The following is a 20,210-nucleotide window of genomic DNA, read 5'->3' as shown; positions in this document are numbered from 1 at the left end:
CTTAATTAAATATACGCAAAATTTCAAGAATATTTGTTTAGTGCATGACGCGGCAGAATAAAACAAACAAATAAACTTACTTTCGCATAATTTATCTAATAAAAGAAATATATTTATGTAAGAAGTATAAATAATATATTTTTTCGTTGCTAGGGTATGCTAGGATTTCCTGGACCACGTGGATTAAAAGGAGATGATGGGCCTCGAGGCTTACCAGGCGATAAAGGCGACAAAGGTCCTCGAGGTAAGTAAAACATAATCTAATATAGACCTTTTGAAACCTCAATTACATACATACTCAGCCACGAGTAACATCTGATATTTACAAATACGAAAAAAATAAGTATTAATTCATTTTCAATTTCAAGTCTATATATTTATTAAAATAAAAACATTTTAGGAATCGAGGGTGAAAAGGGTGATATGGGCCCGAAGGGAGAACGAGGTTTACCTGGAGAAGCCGGACCAGCTGGGATAGAGGGTCCTGAAGGACAAAAGGTAATTAGTGTTTAAACGATTTACTTATAAAAATGTGTATCCAAAGAAAGTACTTAATTGACATTTGTAAATAAAACAAAACTAATGATTTGGATCTCAATAAATTCTTTAAAAACCTGTATCTTGTCTGGGAATTGCAAAAAAACCTATTTCTTTCTAGGGTGCTGAGGGTTTAAGAGGTGAAACTGGCTCTGTAGGGCCTGCTGGTGAAAAGGGATTTACAGGACCACAAGGACCACAAGGCTACCCTGGCATTCAAGGGGAAAAGGGAGATAAAGGAGCATCTGGTAGACGTGGAAGAAGAGGAGCAAAAGGCCCAGCGGTATTTAATCTTTTTTAATATTTTCATGAATGTTTTTGTTTAAACACAGATTATCAAAAATTTAAGTAAAAATATTTTGTTTATAGGGCTTAATAGGAAACCCTGGTGATCGTGGTGAAACTGGACCAAGGGTAAGTCTGAAATGTTTTTACTTACATACGAGTACCAAAATGCAGTTACGTACCTAAGATTGTTATAATATTGTAATTTTTAATTTTAGGGGTACAGAGGACCAAGAGGTAGACGTGGGTCCGATGGAGCTCCCGGGCCTAAAGGAGATACAGGACAGCCGGGCCCCCCAGGGCTAACAGGAGAACGAGGTCCTCAAGGCTTGGAAGGCGTTCGAGGATTCCCTGGAGCTCTAGGCCCGCCAGGCCCTGACGGGAAACCAGGCATGCCAGGTCCCCCAGGGGAACGTGGACCAACGGTAATAAGCTAAATTTTAGATTGACGCCTTTTTCAGATTTTAGACAAACACGTGGGAATCTTTTTTTTTCTAATAGAGAGCAAGCATAAACGCGTAAAGCATCGTCCTTTCAGGGAGATCCTGGGGCAGTTGGCCAGTCTGGTCCTCCAGGTGCAACAGGACCTCAAGGACCCGTGGGCGAAGCTGGACCACAAGGACCACCCGGTGCGGCAGGGGTACCGGGAATCCCGGGAGAAGTTGGTGCTCCTGGGGAGATGGGGAAAGAAGGCCCGCCAGGACCGCCAGGACCTGAGGGGAAGCCTGGGCCAGTGGGCTCAACAGGGCCGCCTGGACATCAGGGAGAAACGGGATTGCCGGGAACTCCAGTAAGTAGAAAAAAAAGCTATACGAGTATGATGAACATTTATATATCCACATAAAAAAAATATTCTCAATTCAGAACAGATCAACACTGTACCTGTTACGTAAAGTTCCTATTTAAATTTAGACGATGTAGTTACCTAAGAAATAAATGTTTTAGGGTGCCCCTGGATCCAAAGGCGATCTAGGCCCACCTGGCCCTCCAGGGGCAAGAGGTGATAAAGGGGAGCAAGGTGAATCGGGGCATGAAGGTCTGCAAGGGCCACAGGGACGTGAAGGGCCTCGGGGCTCACCAGGACCTGGCGGACAAAAAGGCGAGATTGGAGAACCGGGTCCATTAGGTATATTGTTATGATTTTTTTCATTGAATATATGTTAACTCTATTATTTACGGAAACTTACGGGTAATATAATACAGATTGATAAAACTCTATAGTAAGTTCGGAACATATGGTATGGGATAGTTACTCAACTATGACTATAATGATAACTGTAACCATCTAATATAATCAGCTAAAACCGAGCCCAATCAGATAAAGTTAATCTATAGAACTCCTATAATTGCAAGATAATTGACTCCACGTTGACCTTGACACCAATAAATTATTTCTAAGGTCCAATTGGGCGAGATGGTCTTCCTGGACCCAGAGGACTAGCAGGTACACCGGGGCCAATAGGTCCACCAGGTGAAGATGGGGATAAGGGAGAAGCTGGGCCACCTGGAGAAAAGGGTTTTAAGGGAGCAGCTGGTGAACCAGTAAGAATCCTATTAACATCAAACTTACTTGACTATAAAAAATATGATTAATATCTATTGTGACTATTAAACTCTTACTTACTGTCTCGTCAAAGCGTTTCCTATATTGCATCGCCATTTAAGGCTTCAAAGCTTAGAGCTTAGTATAAAATGACATGGTTCACATTTTTCGGTCACCGGCATCTGGCATACATACATATAATCACGTCTATATCCCTTGCAGGAAAGACAGAGCCTTATTGTCTTGATAAGACTTATAGGCGACATTCAACCGTTTGGCCTAATGATAGAATTGTAATTCAAATAGTGACGGGATTCTTCTTTTAAACGAGAGGCTAGCAATCTAAGATTATAAGCTTTTCCTTTTAGACATGTTGCATATGAAGCGCAAAAATCTCTTATTTGTTATTGTCGATTTCATTCCTTAGTTGTTAGTTTTTTCTCTTAGTGGCCTCCTATGATATCAAGTACTCATTGTCAGTCACAAAACAAAAATTTCTGCATCTTATGATACTGGCAACTAGGCTAAGTGACTGAGTTAAAGTAAAACGTTTTTCTTTTGTATTAAAGTAGTTCTAATTTAGCAAAATTGTCTTACTTCAGGGCCCACAAGGATCTCCGGGAATTCAAGGCCTGCGAGGAGAATCGGGTCCGGTGGGCCTGCCTGGGGATAAGGGGCCTCAGGGTGAACCCGGTCCACCAGGCCTCCACGGCGCAGACGGAGTGAGGGGGCTTCCTGGACCAGCGGGGCCAATAGGTCTACAGGGAGAAAAGGGTCAACAAGGCCTATCAGGAGATAAAGGCGACATCGGACCTACGGGTAATAAATGGTTGTAAATATTTACGTGTACAACCAGCATAAATATTAAGTGTACTTCATGTACATCAAGCAGACTATCTACCTGATAGTAAACAGAAGTTGTCCTGGATATAATAGAACTGGATGGCGGTAGTTTTTTTTTATTTGTAAAATTATTATCAATTGTATGGCCAAGGCGCATATAACTACTAATGTCTCATATTTTAGGTCCAACAGGCCCCGTAGGACCTACCGGACAACCAGGTAGACGTGGGCCAAAGGGATCTCCAGGCGAGCCGGGGCCTAGAGGTGCAGAAGGGCAACCCGGAGATATAGGTAGTCCTGGTGCACCTGGATCTCCAGGGCCCATAGGACCCGAAGGAATACAGGTAAATAGTAAAGAATGACGAAAGGAATTGAGATGGCATAAACTGACTGTAAAAGTCGGTCAGAGCCGACCTCGACGAACTTTTAAGTACCAAGTTGTGAATGTATTAAAAAAGGGATACCTATGTTAGGAGTAATCTTCTAGTATGTATAAAAAGAGTAATGAGTAAAAATGAGAGTGGAGGAAGCGGGAGAGGTATGAAGAGATCGAAATAAATGAAATTCCATATTCTCGGCCTGTCCCAATGGGAGACAAGCGTGATGTAAGCTTATGTTTGTTCTACCTACTGAGTCTTCCAAGATTTTTTTATTTTAATGATTATAATTCCGTTTTGTATATATTGTGCTTGTCGTTCAGGGGCCTCGAGGATCGGTGGGGCCAAAAGGTGACGATGGTCCCCCAGGACAGCAGGGCGAACCAGGGACTATTGGACATCCGGGTCCTGAAGGGCCTAAAGGAGATCCAGGAGGCATAGGCTTGCCTGGAGAACGAGGGGAAACCGGCCCACAAGGCATCAAGGGGGAACCAGGACCCGATGGTCCCGAGGGCAGCAATGGTCCTCCAGGCCCTCCAGGACCCATAGGCCCACCCGGAAAACCTGGGGAAACTGGAATACCGGGAAATCCTGTAAGTAGTTTACGTGGCAAGGTGAATTTAAAAAAGTAAAAAGCGACATTGGCCGCGATACTTATCACATTTTGATGATAAGGAGCAGAAAAGTAATATTCATATTTTCGATTGGACTGATGATTACCTGAATAATAAAAACATCTGGCTTGAGCTTGGCGCAGAAACTTCGTATAGATTTCTAGATTTGTAGTTAGTTACTTAAATCAAAATTCAGTACATCATTTTATTAAAGTTTTACATTTCATTTAATTAAATTTTTGGATAATAGTGAAGTTGACGTTATTGGAGAAAAGGCTGCAATGCAGTTTGTTACCGCTTCTTTTGCACTGAAGCTCTGAAAACAACAGTAAACTTGATTTTAAGTAATTTATTTTAAGTGAACCAATGTTGTGAAACCAAAATATGTAAATGACAATTTTTAAGTGATGTTAAAATGTCCCATATATTTAATAAAAAATTTGAATTGTTATTTATAATGTCACAATAAAATTTTATACTTCTACCACTAATGACTCCTGGATAGATAATGTATTGTCTGAAATATAAATTTTAAAAAAATACTGTAAATATTTTTAGGGAACTGAAGGAGCGGCTGGTACTCAAGGCAGCCCAGGAGTACCTGGTGAAAAGGGCGACATGGGCCCAAAGGGTTCTACCGGAGAACCTGGCCCGCCAGGTCCAATCGGACCTCCTGGACAAGAGGGACAGCAAGGAATTAGAGGACAGGCAGGACCCGCCGTAAGTGACTCTATAAAACTAAGAAAATATGTCGAATCAATATCGATAAAAAAATAAACAATTACTTATTTACTGGAATAAAACATATTATGACTCTTAATTCGCAAACTTAAAGAATTTGGGTGTTAAAAAATTTTTCTTGCACGACTTTTGGAAATAAAAATTCTTATACCTGGTTTTAGGGCGATGTAGGTCCTCCTGGTGCAGTAGGGGTACCGGGTCCTACAGGCAAACAAGGGCCAGTTGGTAATCCTGGTCCTAGAGGAGAAAAGGGCAATAGAGGACCCAAAGGACACATTGGAGATACTGGACCTTCGGGTTTGAAAGGCGATCAGGGTGACACGGGAAAACAAGGTTTACCTGGACCACCGGGGCCTGTTGGGCCTAAAGGAGATATGGTAAGCACAAAATATAAATCATGGTCTAATAAAATTAAATCTGCTGTAATTATAAGTTATATAATAACAAACATAATATGTACGCATGTTAAGCTTATAAAAATCTTGACTCTTCGTTTGTTTGCTTGCGTTAGCTTTTATTTATATATGTTACTTATAAAAAATAACTATTCAGGGTCCAATGGGTCCGCCAGGGCCTAAAGGGGATACTGGTCCAGCCGGTTTGACTGGGCCTGAAGGACCTACAGGTCCAAAAGGCAATACTGGTCCAGAAGGTAGACCGGGCCAGCCGGGGCCGCCGGGAACCCCTGGCCCACCAGGACCGCCCGCGCCACTACAAATTCCCGAAGAACTCCTTAATTCTTTAAATAGACGACGAAGAAGCATTGAGACAAATTACATGGAAACTGCTACAGAGGATGATATTGAAGAAGGTACTACCTTACTATTGTACTTCAACAACCTACTAACATTCCCAATTATATCACTTTTAAGAGAGCTCATCAACTGATCCAAACCGCTTCAAACACGTAATTTTTATTACCTGACCATACTTTGACTAATACAGTGATTAACATACATACATACATATAATCACGTGTTTATCGTATACGAGATAGACAGAGCCAACAGTCTCACAAAGTTTGAAAGGCCACGTTCAGCTGAATGGCTTCAAGATGGAATTTTGGCATCGCATATAATTGAGCTGACGGTTTTTCTATCCAGAGGTTTTACGACATACATATGAAGGCCACACGTGACTCACCTATGTGCCGTTTGATACCCTACACCTCTTCTTTTCATGTTATCTTGTTCCCGATGGATGTCGTAAAAGGCGTTAGGAAAGGGATAGGCTTATAAACGTTGTTATTCTTTCAAGACTGTTGGCTCTGCCTACCCCGCAAGGGATGTAGACCAACTTTAGATTAAATAGTTGGTTAAATAAATAAATACTAACTGCTTCCAAACATTCGTGACTTGATTTGCTTATTTCTAGATGAAGAATTAGAGTGGATGAAGGAGATCATGACTGGCATAGTGACTGCTCGTTCTGCGATTGAGGCAGTGAACCGACCACGTGGAACCAGAGACAACCCAGCTCTCTCATGCCGGGACTTGAGAAGCACTCATGTCAATTTCACCGATGGTAGGTATTATTTTTATATAATAGTCTACCTCACCTACCTGTTCTCCATCTACAAGGAGTGATAACTCTGTAACATAGGCTTGCTGCCCAGTCTATATTTTATTCGATACTAGCTGTGCCTGCGACTTCGTCCGCGTGGAATAGTTATTTTGGGCATCATTGAAGCCCTCAAGGATGTATAATATTTTTCCCCGTTTGTTTTTTCACATTTTCCATTATTTCTTTGCTCATTATAGTTGCAGCCTTCCTCGATAAATGGTCTATTCAACGCAAAAAGAATTTTTCCATTTGAACCAGTAGTTCCTGAGATGTTCAAACAAACAAACAAACTCTTCAGTTTTATAATATTAGTATAGATATTTCATTTTGATAAAACATAAGTATGCGCTGTAATACATCCTGTCCTCCCATTATCCGACGACGTGCTTGAAAAGATTGGTGCTTTTTTTCATAAATTTTCCATATTCAGGAAAATTTATGAAAAAAAAGGAATCTAGGGCACGTTGCAAGTGGAAACTCCTTCAGCAAAGCGACGGGTTCATTATTCGTATGGACATTATGTTTTTTAACGCAAATACACGTGTATTCAGCAACACGTGTTGCTGAATTCATTATTAAATCTATGAAAATTTCACAAAAAATCCTTGTTATTACGCTGCATTTCTTAACTTTCAGGATACTACTGGATAGACGCGCGAGGGGGTGGTGCCGGCGGGCGACCTTTACGTGTGTACTGCAAAGGACAAAACACCTGCGTCTTCCCCGACAACGCTGAACAAGTTGTGTACACTGCGGGCACGAACACACAAAAGTTCTCGCAACTTTATAGTGGATACCGGGTAATGGACATCGCGCTATAGCTATCTATTTAAATCAGCTTCATCCTGGCGTTAGTCTTGGTTGCATTCTATTGGTAAAAAATCACGGAGACCGCTTATGATCTTAAATTACGCAGCTTTGTTTGCGCTCAGAAGTTTCTTTGCCTATCTTATTTTAAAAATTTGTCGGAATTCTTTGAAAAAAAAAGCAAGTGTTGTACCATCTTACCTACTTTTGAAAAATGCCAAATTACTTTTCAGATAATAACCTACTTAGGTATATTAAAAAAAAAGTGTGAATACTTATAGAAGCCTACTCTAACGGTGAACAGCCACTCTCACGGTGAAGGAAAGCTGCACGTACAGGCAGCAGCTTCTGTTACCATGATCAAACACAGGTTTCGATTCCCCTGCAAAGGCTTCGTGTAAAAACCTGACTCACCCAATCAAGCATCTATGGTCAAGGGCGTACCCAGGGCTCCTCTCCAGAGGGATGAGAATGTAACCGAGACCATCCAAGAGGAAGACCTATCTATATTAATAAGTATGTCTATTTATCACAGGTGTCTTACGAAGGTGAAGGGTCCGGCGCCGTACAACTTCGATTCCTGAGGTTATTGTCAAATGTTGCGAAGCAAAATTTTACGTACACTTGTATTGATGCCAAAGCTATTCAAAGGTAAACCACTTGACAATAGAAGACCAATGACTTTTGACCTAAAATAGTTGCGGCTTTAGTAAATGATTTCTATTGTACCTTCTCCATATATAGTCTTTTGCTATAAATGGAACGCATTTGAAATTGAATATTTTATTGGATGTGCCTATTTATAGCACTTACCTACACAATGAACTGACATGTACCTACAGATAAAGCACTTTGCTTTTTAATTGATTCATTTTCTTATAAGAATACACATGAAGGTTTGAAACGTTACAGGAATATTGTTACATAAAGTGAGCCGAGTACAAATCTGATCTCCTTTCACACATTCATTAATACTTATGTGAAGAAAAATATCTACTGTACTTGTCTACTTAATACCTACTACCTATTACTGCATTTTCAGAGCTGATATACCGCCAGAAGTGACAAGATTAAACAATGTAAAACTGTTTGGCTACAACTCTGCTGAATTCAAGGAACCAATCTTGATAAAAGATGAGTGCAAGGTATCTTTGTTTTATTTCCATGATGAAACACCACTAAGTTCGATTTTTTTATCCCATACAAATCTACCAAAAGGTCAAAAAGCTCCCAGAAGGCAAAGTGGACCAACGGCAAGGAATCAAGCATAGCATTTTATTTGAATCATGCAAGACATAATAAATATTAATATTTTAAATTGGGAACAACTTCAGATAAAGTATGTATTCCTAAAAATCTTTTGAGGCGAGCGATCAAACAATTAATCACCCATTAATAATTTATCTTAAAATTTAACGCAGGGTAAGAGAGAGCGGGAAGATAAAACATAAGTTATCTAGGTATGTCCGTGATACAAATTTATATGATCTTCAAAAAACCTAAAATAAAAACTATCAATTTCAGGAAGGATTCGGTGAAATTGTGCTCGAGATAAAGACATCAAGAAGTGAAAGACTGCCCATAACAGACTTCCAACCGCTGTCATTCGTCGACGCCGAACACCAATTCACATTTAACGTGGGCCCCGTTTGCTTCACGTGACACCGTTTGCCATAACACTTTTAGATAGTATTGAACATGGTTAATTTATTTAAACTATGCACATATTATTTATGCACATACAAACTATACATTGTTTTATGCATCTTTGTAAACAGACCAAAAGACCTCAATGTCGCATAGAAATTTACAATTTCTTTCGGTTTCGGTTTAGCCCGTTTAGTGGCGGTAAATGGGCTTAAGTTTCATTGTTACAGATTGACAGTGTTTTTTCTGTCACAGCGTTCAGGCTTTAGTTGTTCTATAATTTTCTACGAGTAATTAGTAATTATCAAAATAGGTACCTACCTATATTGAGTTATAAGTAAAATTTTTAACCACGTTCTATATTATCTTTTCCAAACTTAGTCAAAATTAGTTTAGAGTTTTGTTTATTCAATACTATGGATAAATGAAATTCAAAACGTCGTTAGATACCTAAATGGTATTTGAAGAGCAGCCTAGTTCATAGAAGCGATTAAATACTAATTGTGAAGAATTGCTCTTTATAAGGAAGACATGGAGTAGATAGTTAAGTTAAAGATATGACATTATGTACTTAATTGACCTTTGTAAATATTGTAAATAAATGTTGTGACGACCTTACGTAGTATTGACTCATTTATTAAATCCTTTTTAAATTATCAATAACTAATGCTAAGGTATGGAAAATGTAAATGACTGAATGTGCATTTTAACTATGTATTTAGATACTTAGTTTTTACGGTCCTCATATTATTTATATATTTACGCCAAAATACTCGTATATAATATGAATATCTTTAATCAGATCTTAATCCGACAAAACTTTCAATGTAACGGCTTACATATACCGAGTTACTACATACTAAAAGAGAGAAGCCGCAGGCAGAAGCAATTAAGAGTAAAAAGGCCGTTTTATATGTAGTTATATAGTTTATTGTTTACAATTTCTATAAAATATTGTGATAATCATAACATAGTATTATTATCAACCTTACATTATACAAGTTATTGTGGAATATAGGTAAATAACATTACTTCTGAGCCAGAATGAAATGCAGATGCTATTAGATACGATGACGTAATGCTTATTACTAATTAATGTAATAAAACTACATCTCAGGTCCAGCCTTTAGCATTCCTTTGGATCCATCTCTCCATGCTTTTGAAAATAAATATCACGCATCAGATTTTTTAATTAATAACTGTTCCAAGTCTCCATCAGAAAATAAACACGACCGTGTTAAAACTCACATTTTTATTAGTTAAATGTAATCTGACTTTTAAATTAGCCAAAAAGAAACTTACATCACCGCTTTAATGTAGTGTGCAGACTATGCAAGTTTATAGTTCTCTCTAACTGCACCATAGAATTTGGAATAAGACTAGAAATGCCATATTGGACTTGAAACTACATACATAAATAATGTATCCTCGTCTTACATTGCGCGCTGTTTTCTGCGTAAGTCGTCAAATAAATCTCAGAATTGAAATGTAATATGAAAGCGTTATGGTGTTGCAATCTTCTTTGCGACGTCATATCCAATACTTACCTCTTAAAATATTCTTATTGCGAATTCTACAGCTCCAGTACGCTAATATGAAATACCAACCATACCAACCAGCGTTCTACATTCCGACAGAGGTCATCCTCCTGGAGTTTGTTTTTATTTTAACACCCCATTACAGTTCATCTTATATTCTGCGTAGTTTATACTCGTCCTTTCCGACCCGTTCCGTATTCATGTATACTTTATGCTTTAATTAGCTGATGTAATGATATAGTGGGCATCATACTATATGCTACTTAAACAAAATTTATAAAATATCGATAAGACTTCCTAGTGTTCAGAGTTTATGATGATAATGGTTCAATTACAAATTACACAAATGTTGTAATAACCAGTACATTTCAGACTCAGCTCACTATTGCACCCAATTGTCTCATTTTAATGACCCCTGAGAAACACTTTAGTATTTAAATCAGGAAACATCATATTGGGTAAGCACGTTACGTCATATATTAAACTGGCAATATTATAATTTATCAGTCTGGAGCTGCTCACACTCCCAAAACATATTGATATAGACACGCCTAAACTTGATGCAACTTTTTACAACCGCAAGAATTGGCGAGCAGATCCCATGCCTTCCATGTAGAATATTTCTCACATCTTGTCTTTCATTAATAAATGCCTTTTTCGAAGAAACCCTGATTGATATTTATGTAGTAATTATACTTTCAAGAAATTTAGATTCCTTCAATGAGCCACTTATATCATCTTTAACTACTCCATCATTCTGTATGTTGGATTTGACATCATCATTTATCACAGTGTTATGAATTGAGTTATTTACACTACTATTATCATTCAAGTTTTGCCCAAAATTATTGTTGCATGATTCTTCACTCACTGTACCCCTTTCGACTTCAATATTTTTGCTTTCCTCTGATCTCTTTATATTCTCAATATTTCTAACATTTCCGTAATCTTGATTCGGTGAATTTCCTTCATTTTTACCAATATTTTCTTTTAATGCCTCACCTGAAGACGATTCGTCATATAAACTTACACATTCAGGGGCATCATCGTTTAAACATGCATTTTCATTTGCAGTTATGACACTTACGTCTTCATTTATAACATTCCTATCTCGTTCGCCTAAAATCCCTTCAGTTTGTCTTGCGTTATTAGCATCGGTTTCGTCATTATTTTCTTCTTCTGTTTGTTCTGATACTTTGTCGGTTCGATTAAAATGTTTATGAGCTGTGCTTTGGTCCAGATTAGTATCCAACTTATTTGATTCTAGTTCCAAATTTTCATTACTTTTATGTCCAACAACAGTTTCTCCAATAGATAAATTATCATCTTTTAAATTCACAGTATCCTCGACGCTCGATAGATTATCGACAATTCCACAATGATCTACGCTTCCAGGACTATCATCACTGGCCGGTTCGCTTGCCTTATGATTTTCGGAGTTATCATTGTCAGCTGTATCTTCATCGGTAGATGCCAAAAGTATATCTTCAATTGATTCATTATACTCGTCATTATTAGTTTGTATCTGTTTTTTCTTTTCACTGCTTTCCGATAAACCAATTTCCATATTTACGACAACAGGTTCTTTAATTATATCTGTAGTTGGTGCAGAAACTGCATCCATATGTTTACTCTTGTCATTATTCTTTCCCATATCTGTTTCACTTGTTTCAATTTTACCGATTTCAGATTCGGAATAACTGGAATTTTCTATGCTTATAACACTTTTTTTATCCGCACTATCAGAATCTAAAGTATCTGAAATAGATATATGGGCTTCCGAATCTGAATCAACTGTCGACGAGTTAACCTCATTTTCAGAATACAGTTTCTGTAATAAATGCAACTCGTCTATGTCAGATTCAATTGTGTTAGTGCTTTCAACTTTGCTGGCTTCAACTTCAGTTTTTTTATTATCAATATTATCTCCCTTATTAACACTTATTTCTTCGATATTAGAATCTTGATCTTTGCTCTGCTTATTGTCACCTTCTTCAACATATTTCATTTCAACATCATCTGTTACATTTTGTTCTGTGGTTACACTCTCGTCATTTGATTCTCTATTATTTTGAAGAATGCTAGCTGTATCTGCTGTATCATTCTCTCTTTCGAGATTGTTCTTTTTAGACTTTTCTTGAAGCAATCTTTTTAATCGCTCTTTTCTCTTATCTTTATTTTCTAAAGATTCCTCGTCAACTATTTCCTCTTCTTCACTTTCGACTGGAGACTCTTCAGCTTCTTTGTCTCCAATCTCCTCAGCTTCTAATTTCAATTGATTTTGTTTATCAGCAAATCTAAAAATTATAGAACATCTTAATAAAATAATAATAATTGGAAAAGATATTTAATGAAGGACCAAGAATCATTTGTAATTTAATAAAAAATAAGTTCCACTTTGAAAAAAGTCAATGCATTTTTATTGTAATTGTCAGTACCTACAAATGGCAATGGTAGAATTCCTGATGTAAACTAACAATTTTATGTTAGTTACATATATTTACATATTTTCATATATAACATATATTTAATAATATATTAAAATGTTTCACTTGCCTTAAGGTAACTTTGCAATAAATAAAAAGAGAAAAATAAGTACCGACATAAAAAGCTTATTAGCAACACTGAGAATTAAAAGAAAATAATAGAAAAAATCTAAACTCACTTATTAAAAACTTCGACCTCCTTTTTAGCAGCTAATTGCTTATTTTGCTCTAACTTCTTCCTCAGTTCCTCATTGTTTTCAGCAGGATCAGCGTCATGAGATATTCTCGATACAGCTGTCCTCCACTCATTCTCTTGGCGACGTCTTTGGAGTTTCTTGCCGCATCTCGTGAATAAATCTCGGGCTAAAATTTTCAAAAATACATTTTACTGAAACGAAATTGATAAATATAATAGATAAAATTTGTTGTAAAGATAAAGGATCAAAGTTTACATCAGATGGCAAGTATGATAGTGATATTGAAAGGAGAGTGTACGCGGGGAACATGGTGAATGGAGCTTTGCATGCCTTTATGAGCAGTCAGAAACTATCCAAAAAGGCTCGACTGGCTGTGCTTAGGGGCGTGTTGGCCTGACATTAATGTATGGGGTGAAAGTTGGGTATGGCAAAAGAAGCACGAAAGCAGAATAAATGCAGTGGAAATGAGAGCGTTAAGGAGTATGTTGGGTGTGAAATTGAGTGACCGGATAAGGAACAGCATGATAAGGGAATGTTGTGATGTGAAAGAAGATGTAGTTACAGGAATACAAAAGGGTATGTTGAGATGGTTCGGTCATGTGGAGAGGATGAATGAAAACAGGTTGACTAAGCAGATATACATGGAGGGTGTGGAGCGAAAGGTCGGAGTGGGAAGACCTAGACGAACGTATCTTGATCAAATTAAGGACGTCCTGGTAAAGGGTCAGGTCAAAAGTACCCGAAACCGCCGAGCTTGCATGAAGAGAGTTATGAATGTGGATGAAGTGAAGGAAATATGCAGAGATTGTGGCAAGTGGAAAGAGGTAGTCTCTGCCTACCCCTCCGGGAAAGAGGCGTGATTTTATGTCTGTATGTATGTATAAAATTGGTTATGTTATGATTGGCTAATACATAAAATACCACAAATGATCTTAAAACTGAAGACATTTCAAAATAAAGTTCTTTTTTAAAATGTTTTTGGTTCACACTAGAATGTTTAAAAGGATATGATGATATTAATAAATCATTACAACTTTCTAATATGGACATACCTTCTTCCATTATATCAACATCATTCCATCCTAGTTTGTCCTCTTCATTGGCTTCCTTTACACATCTCAATACATCATGGAAGTCTGGAAAGGGCAATGGAGTTCCAATGGGAACTTTTTTATTAATCCACTTCTCCAAACGTTTGGCCGGCCCGGCCGGATGGCCTGGACGTGGTTCCAGTTGGACTCTAGGTTCTGAAGGCATTTTTGTATTTGTCAGTTGACAAAATTTTGCATGGACCCTCATCATTCTTTCTTTGTATCTGTAACATAAATGTAAACTGTTAAATAATGATTATAGCATTAAGTGCGCCTATTGTAATTTACAAACTGTAAATGTTACAATAAAGAATGGGTATCATTTAAGCTATCACCAATTTAATTAGTTTTGTGTTTCTTAAATAATAGAGTTTGTCCTCAACATAGTAGATCTGTCACCAAAATGTAGTCACCAAACAATGCAAAATCAGTTCCACAATAAATCACCTAAAATTCTGAGATATAAGGTCTAGTACCAAATAAATGTTTTTGTATGTATTATAATAGGTGTGTCCTAATAAGTATTTAAGCAAACTAATTTAAAGAGATCACCAATAAATCATATTATGTTACTAGAAAATTGCATTAAGTTCAAATAAAAAATTAGGGTTGTCATCATCGTTTCAACCAAAAGATTCTGCTACTTAACTAGACACCCAAGGTTCTAAATTTCCACTGGTAGTATAAATTATATTTAAATAAAATTTTTAGCAGAGTAGTAAATAAAACAATTAAAGTTAAAATAATCAATATTTATTGTTGAAAATAATTACCACTGAACAATCAGCGCTGGTTTAAAATAGCTGGCTTATGGCTAGCAGAATAGTAGATAAAACACTTAATTAAAGTTAAAATAATCAATATTTATTCTTAAAAATAATAACCACTGAACAATCAGCGCTGGTTTAAAATAGCTGGCTTATGGCTAGCAGAATAGTAGATAAAACACTTAATTAAAGCTAAAAAGGAAGTATGCAGGGATCGTGGCAAGTGGAAAGAGGTAGTCTCTGCCTACCCCTCCGGGAAAGAGGCGTGAGTTTATGTATGTATGTATGTTGTAGCGGGAGCGATGATTCGGCTCGACCGCCACCAAAGGGAAGATCTTCCGCCAGGCTAGGTGTTATGCCTGGGGAACCGCGGCTCCGACGATGTTGTGTCGGAGGTTGTATATATAGCTCCAATCCGTGAAATCTTTGAAATCGCGATTTGGATTCTTCGCTGCTATTGGCTGAGCGCGTCAATTTCTTCGCGATGATTGACAGTAGTTGTTTGATTTGATGTTTGTGGCGAGTGGCGTAGAGATGTTGCCACAGTACTCCCCCCCAAGACCGGAGGTCTGAAGTCTTGATCTTGCTGTGCAATCTGTGCTTCAGTAGCTTGCAAGTGCCAGTTGTCTTCCAGTGAGTCGGAAGTTGCTCGAAGTCCTAGTGAGTCAGGAGTGAGCCGTTGCGTTGCTCGTAGTCTGCGGTGAGTCGAGACAGTAGAGAGCGAAGTCGACTTATTGGCGCCGGGAGAAATCGTGCAGAGCTGCCACGCTGGAGAGAAGAGCGGCCGTCGAAGAGATCCAGGCGTGGGCTGCGGTAGATGCGTCGGTCGCTGAAGTCGATGAGAGTGAGTGCGGGTGGAGACAGGACCAGGAAGCTCGTTGCGTTGGCTGCGATGGACCTGCTGCGATACCCAGTTGCTGGCTTGCTGTGAGACTGCTTGCAGAGTGAGGAGTGATACTGAGGATTGGAGTTGATGATGATGGAGAAGGTTGCTTCCAATCACGTCGGGGTCACCAATGTAGCGGGAGCGATGATTCGGCTCGACCGCCACCAAAGGGAAGATCTTCCGCCAGGCTAGGTGTTATGCCTGGGGAACCGCGGCTCCGACGATGTTGTGTCGGAGGTTGTATATATAGCTCCAATCCGTGAAATCTTTGAAATCGCGATTTGGATTCTTCGCTGCTATTGGCTGAGCGCGTCAATTTCTTCGCGATGATTGACAGTAGTTGTTTGATTTGATGTTTGTGACGAGTGGCGTAGAGATGTTGCCACAATGTTAAAGCTAAAATAATCAATAGTTAACTACTACCCATCGTTGAGGCCGGATTGGTCAATTTTTAAAGCGCGCCAATTTGTCTCCGCCCCTTTGATCATTTTTCCATTAAAATTATAAATTGATGTATTAAATTGGTAACGAATACTATTAATTTAATATCTGAACGAAATAAAATGTTACTACTGTATTGGTGACAAAATATCAAATAAAAAGGAGTCGCAGTCAGGGATCGATAATCGATTTATTTGGTGACAGATCTACCATTCTGAGCACAGAGCTATTATTTAAGTAACAAAACTATTATTATAAGAACGAAGTTTATATTCATGTAATTCAATATAATTTTATTGGTTATCGATCTCTTATTTTACACATATATTAACATTAATTTGATAATTCATACCTGGGAACAATTTTTGTTTATCTGAGAACGAAAATATTTCGTGGCGATAGATCTATTTATTAGGTGATACAACTTGATGACAAATATAAATTTTGGTGATAGAAAATATAGTTCCCATAAAGAATGTCATGTGTAGATCATAAAACTTGGTCTATGGCTGCTCAAATTTCATTTCTTGTTGTCTTATTTGACTACTAAGACAACTCAAAAACGAGAGAGGGACTATAATATATCATTTGTTACCTCTCTGTCAGTAAGTAAACTGAGTCCTCTTCATCATCAAAATCCACTTCTTGTTCTTCCAATTTCTGAATGGCCCTGTGGAGCTTTTTGAGAGTTTTTTCCAGCTTCCGTATCTGCCTTTGCCTTTTTGAATCAAATTCACTATTTTCACCATACAAGAAATTTTCAGATTCTGTAATTAAAAGAAAACTTCAGAAATTTAGAGATAATATTTTAAGCTTACTAGAAAAAAGTTAATACTCTAAAAAAGTTTCAAAATTTTTTTATTTTTTTAATACATCTGTACCTATGTGAAAATACGTGCCCTTTTTTAATATAGGTAGTTAATTTCAGTAATAGATACCATTTTTAAAATAACACTTTCGTCATAGTAAATTACTTTTTTCTCAAGCTCAATATTCTCATGCAAGAAAACATTTGTAGGTGCAATTCATTTATTGACACATATGTATATAAAATAGAAAAACAGTTATCACACTTCTCATGTATAGCCCCTATAGGCTATTTGACAAAGTTCTAAAAACTATCTCAGGGTATTTATTTGTCTATAAGGAGCCCTACAGAAATACTTTTCTGCCTTTATTACAGCTATTTTATTAAAAAATCGAAAAAGAAAATGAATTATTCAAATATGCCGCCAAAACGCGACTTTTAGCAATATGGCGGCCATGGCATGCAGTGACGTAAATTTCGTGTAAATATCATACAAAGCTTGTTGGTGTTTCGAAAAGTTTTGATTTTCTCTTGTTTTATTTAACTTGTGCCACGTCATATGTGTGAAAATTATTAAAATGAGTTCCTATAAATGTTGTGCAGTGCCTCAATGCACTAATACAACAATAAAATCTCCTACGATACTGTTTTTTTCTATGCCGATGGATTTGAATATTCGCAAGAAGTGGTTTCAGATCATGATCTAAGATCAGTGGTTACCAAGATATACTTACATTGATGTTTTCACATTCCTCAGTTCGGCAGCATAGAAATCTGGATTGTCTTTGAAGAAGTCAATCCAGATTTCTTCTTTCAACCATTATTGCGTCCACTTTTGGTAGGTTTCGACTGTCAGCTTTCGCGGAATTGGTTTCCATTATTAAATACCTATGTTATCTGAGTAATCCTGAGCGATCAAACACTTATAAAATCTTGAAAAATAATAGCGATCACTAAGAAACGGTACGATCCACAGTCTGTTTATGGATAATTGACGTCATAATAGAAATAGCCAATCACGTTCGTTTTTAGTCACGTGACAGCTGCATATAAAAACCTAATTTTCTGAGACGGATTTTGTTTAAATAATGCAATATTTTTATCTCGCGTTATTACAAATCGCTCCAAAAAAACAATATTAAGACTGATGACATAAAAGAAATGTATATTTTTAATACAGTCAAATAGCCTATTGACAAAAACATATTTTCAATCATGCACATTTTAAAATATAACGAATATTAAAATACACTTATTTATGAATAGTTACAAACCTGCAGCGGCAACTTTGTTCTTTTCAGGTTTGGAAGGCTGTGTCTTTGCCATTTTCCTCTGCAAATTCAGTTCATCAACAATGTCTTTTATAAACAAGTACATTTTATCAGGACTAGCTCTCATAGCAAGTATTTTACTCGACACCATGTCTATAAATTGTTCTGACTCAGTATAATCTTTTGGAACTTGCCTGTAATATGTTTTAACCTTTTTCTCTACAATCTTTCTCATGTCCTCAGAATCTTCCAACTCAAAGCAAAGCTTTATAAAGTTTTGGTACACAGGATGAAATTCACTAGTTTCTGAACTGTGCTGCTCAATTCTTTCACCAGGAAATTTCACTGGCTGTCTATTGTGATTTTTCTTTGGAGTGCTAGTTAATTGTAGCATGGAATCCTTTAATGGTGACTCTGCAATTTCTACAATGACATCTGGGGCACCAATGCACTGTGGGGCTTCAGGCTTATTCTGAGATATTTCAACATCTGCATCACTGATCTCCACAGCCAATGGCTCAATTTCAATTTCAATAACATGCTGACCTTGGGCCTCCTTTGGGTATTCTAATCTCTTTTTACTTTGAGGTGTTTTATTTGGACAACTTTCTTCATCACTTTTAGTAACAGTCTTTTCTGCAACTGCTTTTACAGGACTGTCTTCGATAGTTACTGCTAAATCTTCTGCAGTTTTCAATGGTTTAGGTTTCACAGGGCTATCTTCTATAGTAATTTCTTCAAACTTAGGTTGATCAGGTTCCTTATTATTTTCTTCTTCTAATGTTGATTTACTTAGATCTTCTGGTCTTAAATACCATTGTGGACCAGAGGGGGATGAGCCTGCATCATCATCATCTAGATCAACTGTCAAAACTTCATTTGATGCTTTCAGGCATGGTTGTTTGATTTGTTTTACATTATTTATAAACTTAACACCTTTTGGATTATGTTTCATTCGGTCTACTTGCCTCAGAGGATTAATGGATTTACAAGGTATTCCAGGCCTTGTTACCTCTGGACCTCTTTGGATATTGATATTCAAAGGTAGATTATTAATTGTTTTAGGAGAATTTATTCTTAATGGAATTTTCATAACTTTACTAGTTGATGGAACTTTATTTATAACCACCTGAGAATTTATTTTCTTAAATAAATGTATGGGATTCACACCTTGTGTCTTATTCACAATCGGTTTTGCGATTGGTGGAATAGCCAATTTCTGATTCACCACTGGTTTTTGTGCAGATTTTCCATTGTTAATATTTGAAAGAGGATTTATAAATTTTGATACTTTGGTAACTGTTACAGCTTCGTTTTTAGGCAATACTTTAGATATACTGGTACGACATCTATCTTTTGAAGTTGTTGGCTTTATTGTTACACCATGCAACCTGTTTGGAATATGGATCATTGCATCTGGTCTGATCTTTTTCTGGAACAATAAAAAATAATATTTATAAAATTTACATGTACATTAGTTTAATATTATAATTAACATTTACACGTAACTGCTTCTTAAATACATTGGTAGGTACCGACCCTTTTAGGTGCTGGCTCAACTTCATCGTCTGATGATCCCAACTCTATCACCTCTTCACTACCTTTTCCTGCCATTGAAGCAAGTGAGCTTCACAAAAACTTATATCAAGAAAATCAAATGTAGAAACCTCTCATAATATCTCTAAGATCAAGAGTATCAACACGACCAAAATAATGCTAAAAGACGAGGATGAGAGAGAGAGAGACGCGCTTAAGTCATTCAACTGAC

At 37.2% G+C, this 20,210-nt stretch overlaps 2 protein-coding genes across 2 annotated transcripts in view; one reads left to right on the top strand and one right to left on the bottom strand.

Moving 5' to 3' along the window:
- Positions 1-9,849, top strand: part of LOC106129323 (collagen alpha-1(I) chain) — a 20,789-nt gene extending 10,940 nt beyond the window's left edge. The window contains exons 14-32 of the mRNA XM_060953871.1: positions 154-244; positions 401-498; positions 659-820; positions 907-951; positions 1,041-1,247; positions 1,361-1,612; positions 1,768-1,948; positions 2,222-2,364; positions 2,968-3,184; positions 3,392-3,552; positions 3,909-4,178; positions 4,758-4,919; positions 5,102-5,317; positions 5,493-5,751; positions 6,315-6,464; positions 7,140-7,303; positions 7,846-7,961; positions 8,353-8,455; positions 8,835-9,849. Coding sequence (XP_060809854.1) covers positions 154-244; positions 401-498; positions 659-820; positions 907-951; positions 1,041-1,247; positions 1,361-1,612; positions 1,768-1,948; positions 2,222-2,364; positions 2,968-3,184; positions 3,392-3,552; positions 3,909-4,178; positions 4,758-4,919; positions 5,102-5,317; positions 5,493-5,751; positions 6,315-6,464; positions 7,140-7,303; positions 7,846-7,961; positions 8,353-8,455; positions 8,835-8,972 — 3,135 coding nt within the window. The 3' untranslated portion in view covers positions 8,973-9,849. The remainder of the gene's footprint in view (positions 1-153; positions 245-400; positions 499-658; positions 821-906; positions 952-1,040; positions 1,248-1,360; positions 1,613-1,767; positions 1,949-2,221; positions 2,365-2,967; positions 3,185-3,391; positions 3,553-3,908; positions 4,179-4,757; positions 4,920-5,101; positions 5,318-5,492; positions 5,752-6,314; positions 6,465-7,139; positions 7,304-7,845; positions 7,962-8,352; positions 8,456-8,834) is intronic.
- LOC106129437 (daxx-like protein) lies at positions 9,837-20,210 on the bottom strand. The gene is made up of 6 exons (XM_060953879.1): positions 19,982-20,210; positions 18,446-19,874; positions 16,959-17,130; positions 14,231-14,493; positions 13,161-13,344; positions 9,837-12,792 (listed from the first exon to the last, which is right to left on the bottom strand). The coding sequence occupies exons 1-6, from the start codon at positions 20,054-20,056 to the stop codon at positions 11,175-11,177; spliced, it is 3,741 nt and encodes a 1,246-aa protein (XP_060809862.1). The 5' UTR covers positions 20,057-20,210; the 3' UTR covers positions 9,837-11,174.

This window comes from Amyelois transitella, chromosome 4 (genome assembly GCF_032362555.1).
Source record: "Amyelois transitella isolate CPQ chromosome 4, ilAmyTran1.1, whole genome shotgun sequence".
Classification (NCBI taxonomy): domain Eukaryota; kingdom Metazoa; phylum Arthropoda; class Insecta; order Lepidoptera; family Pyralidae; genus Amyelois; species Amyelois transitella.
Note: the sequence above shows the minus strand (reverse complement) of the source record. Positions and strands in the feature narration are given on the sequence as shown.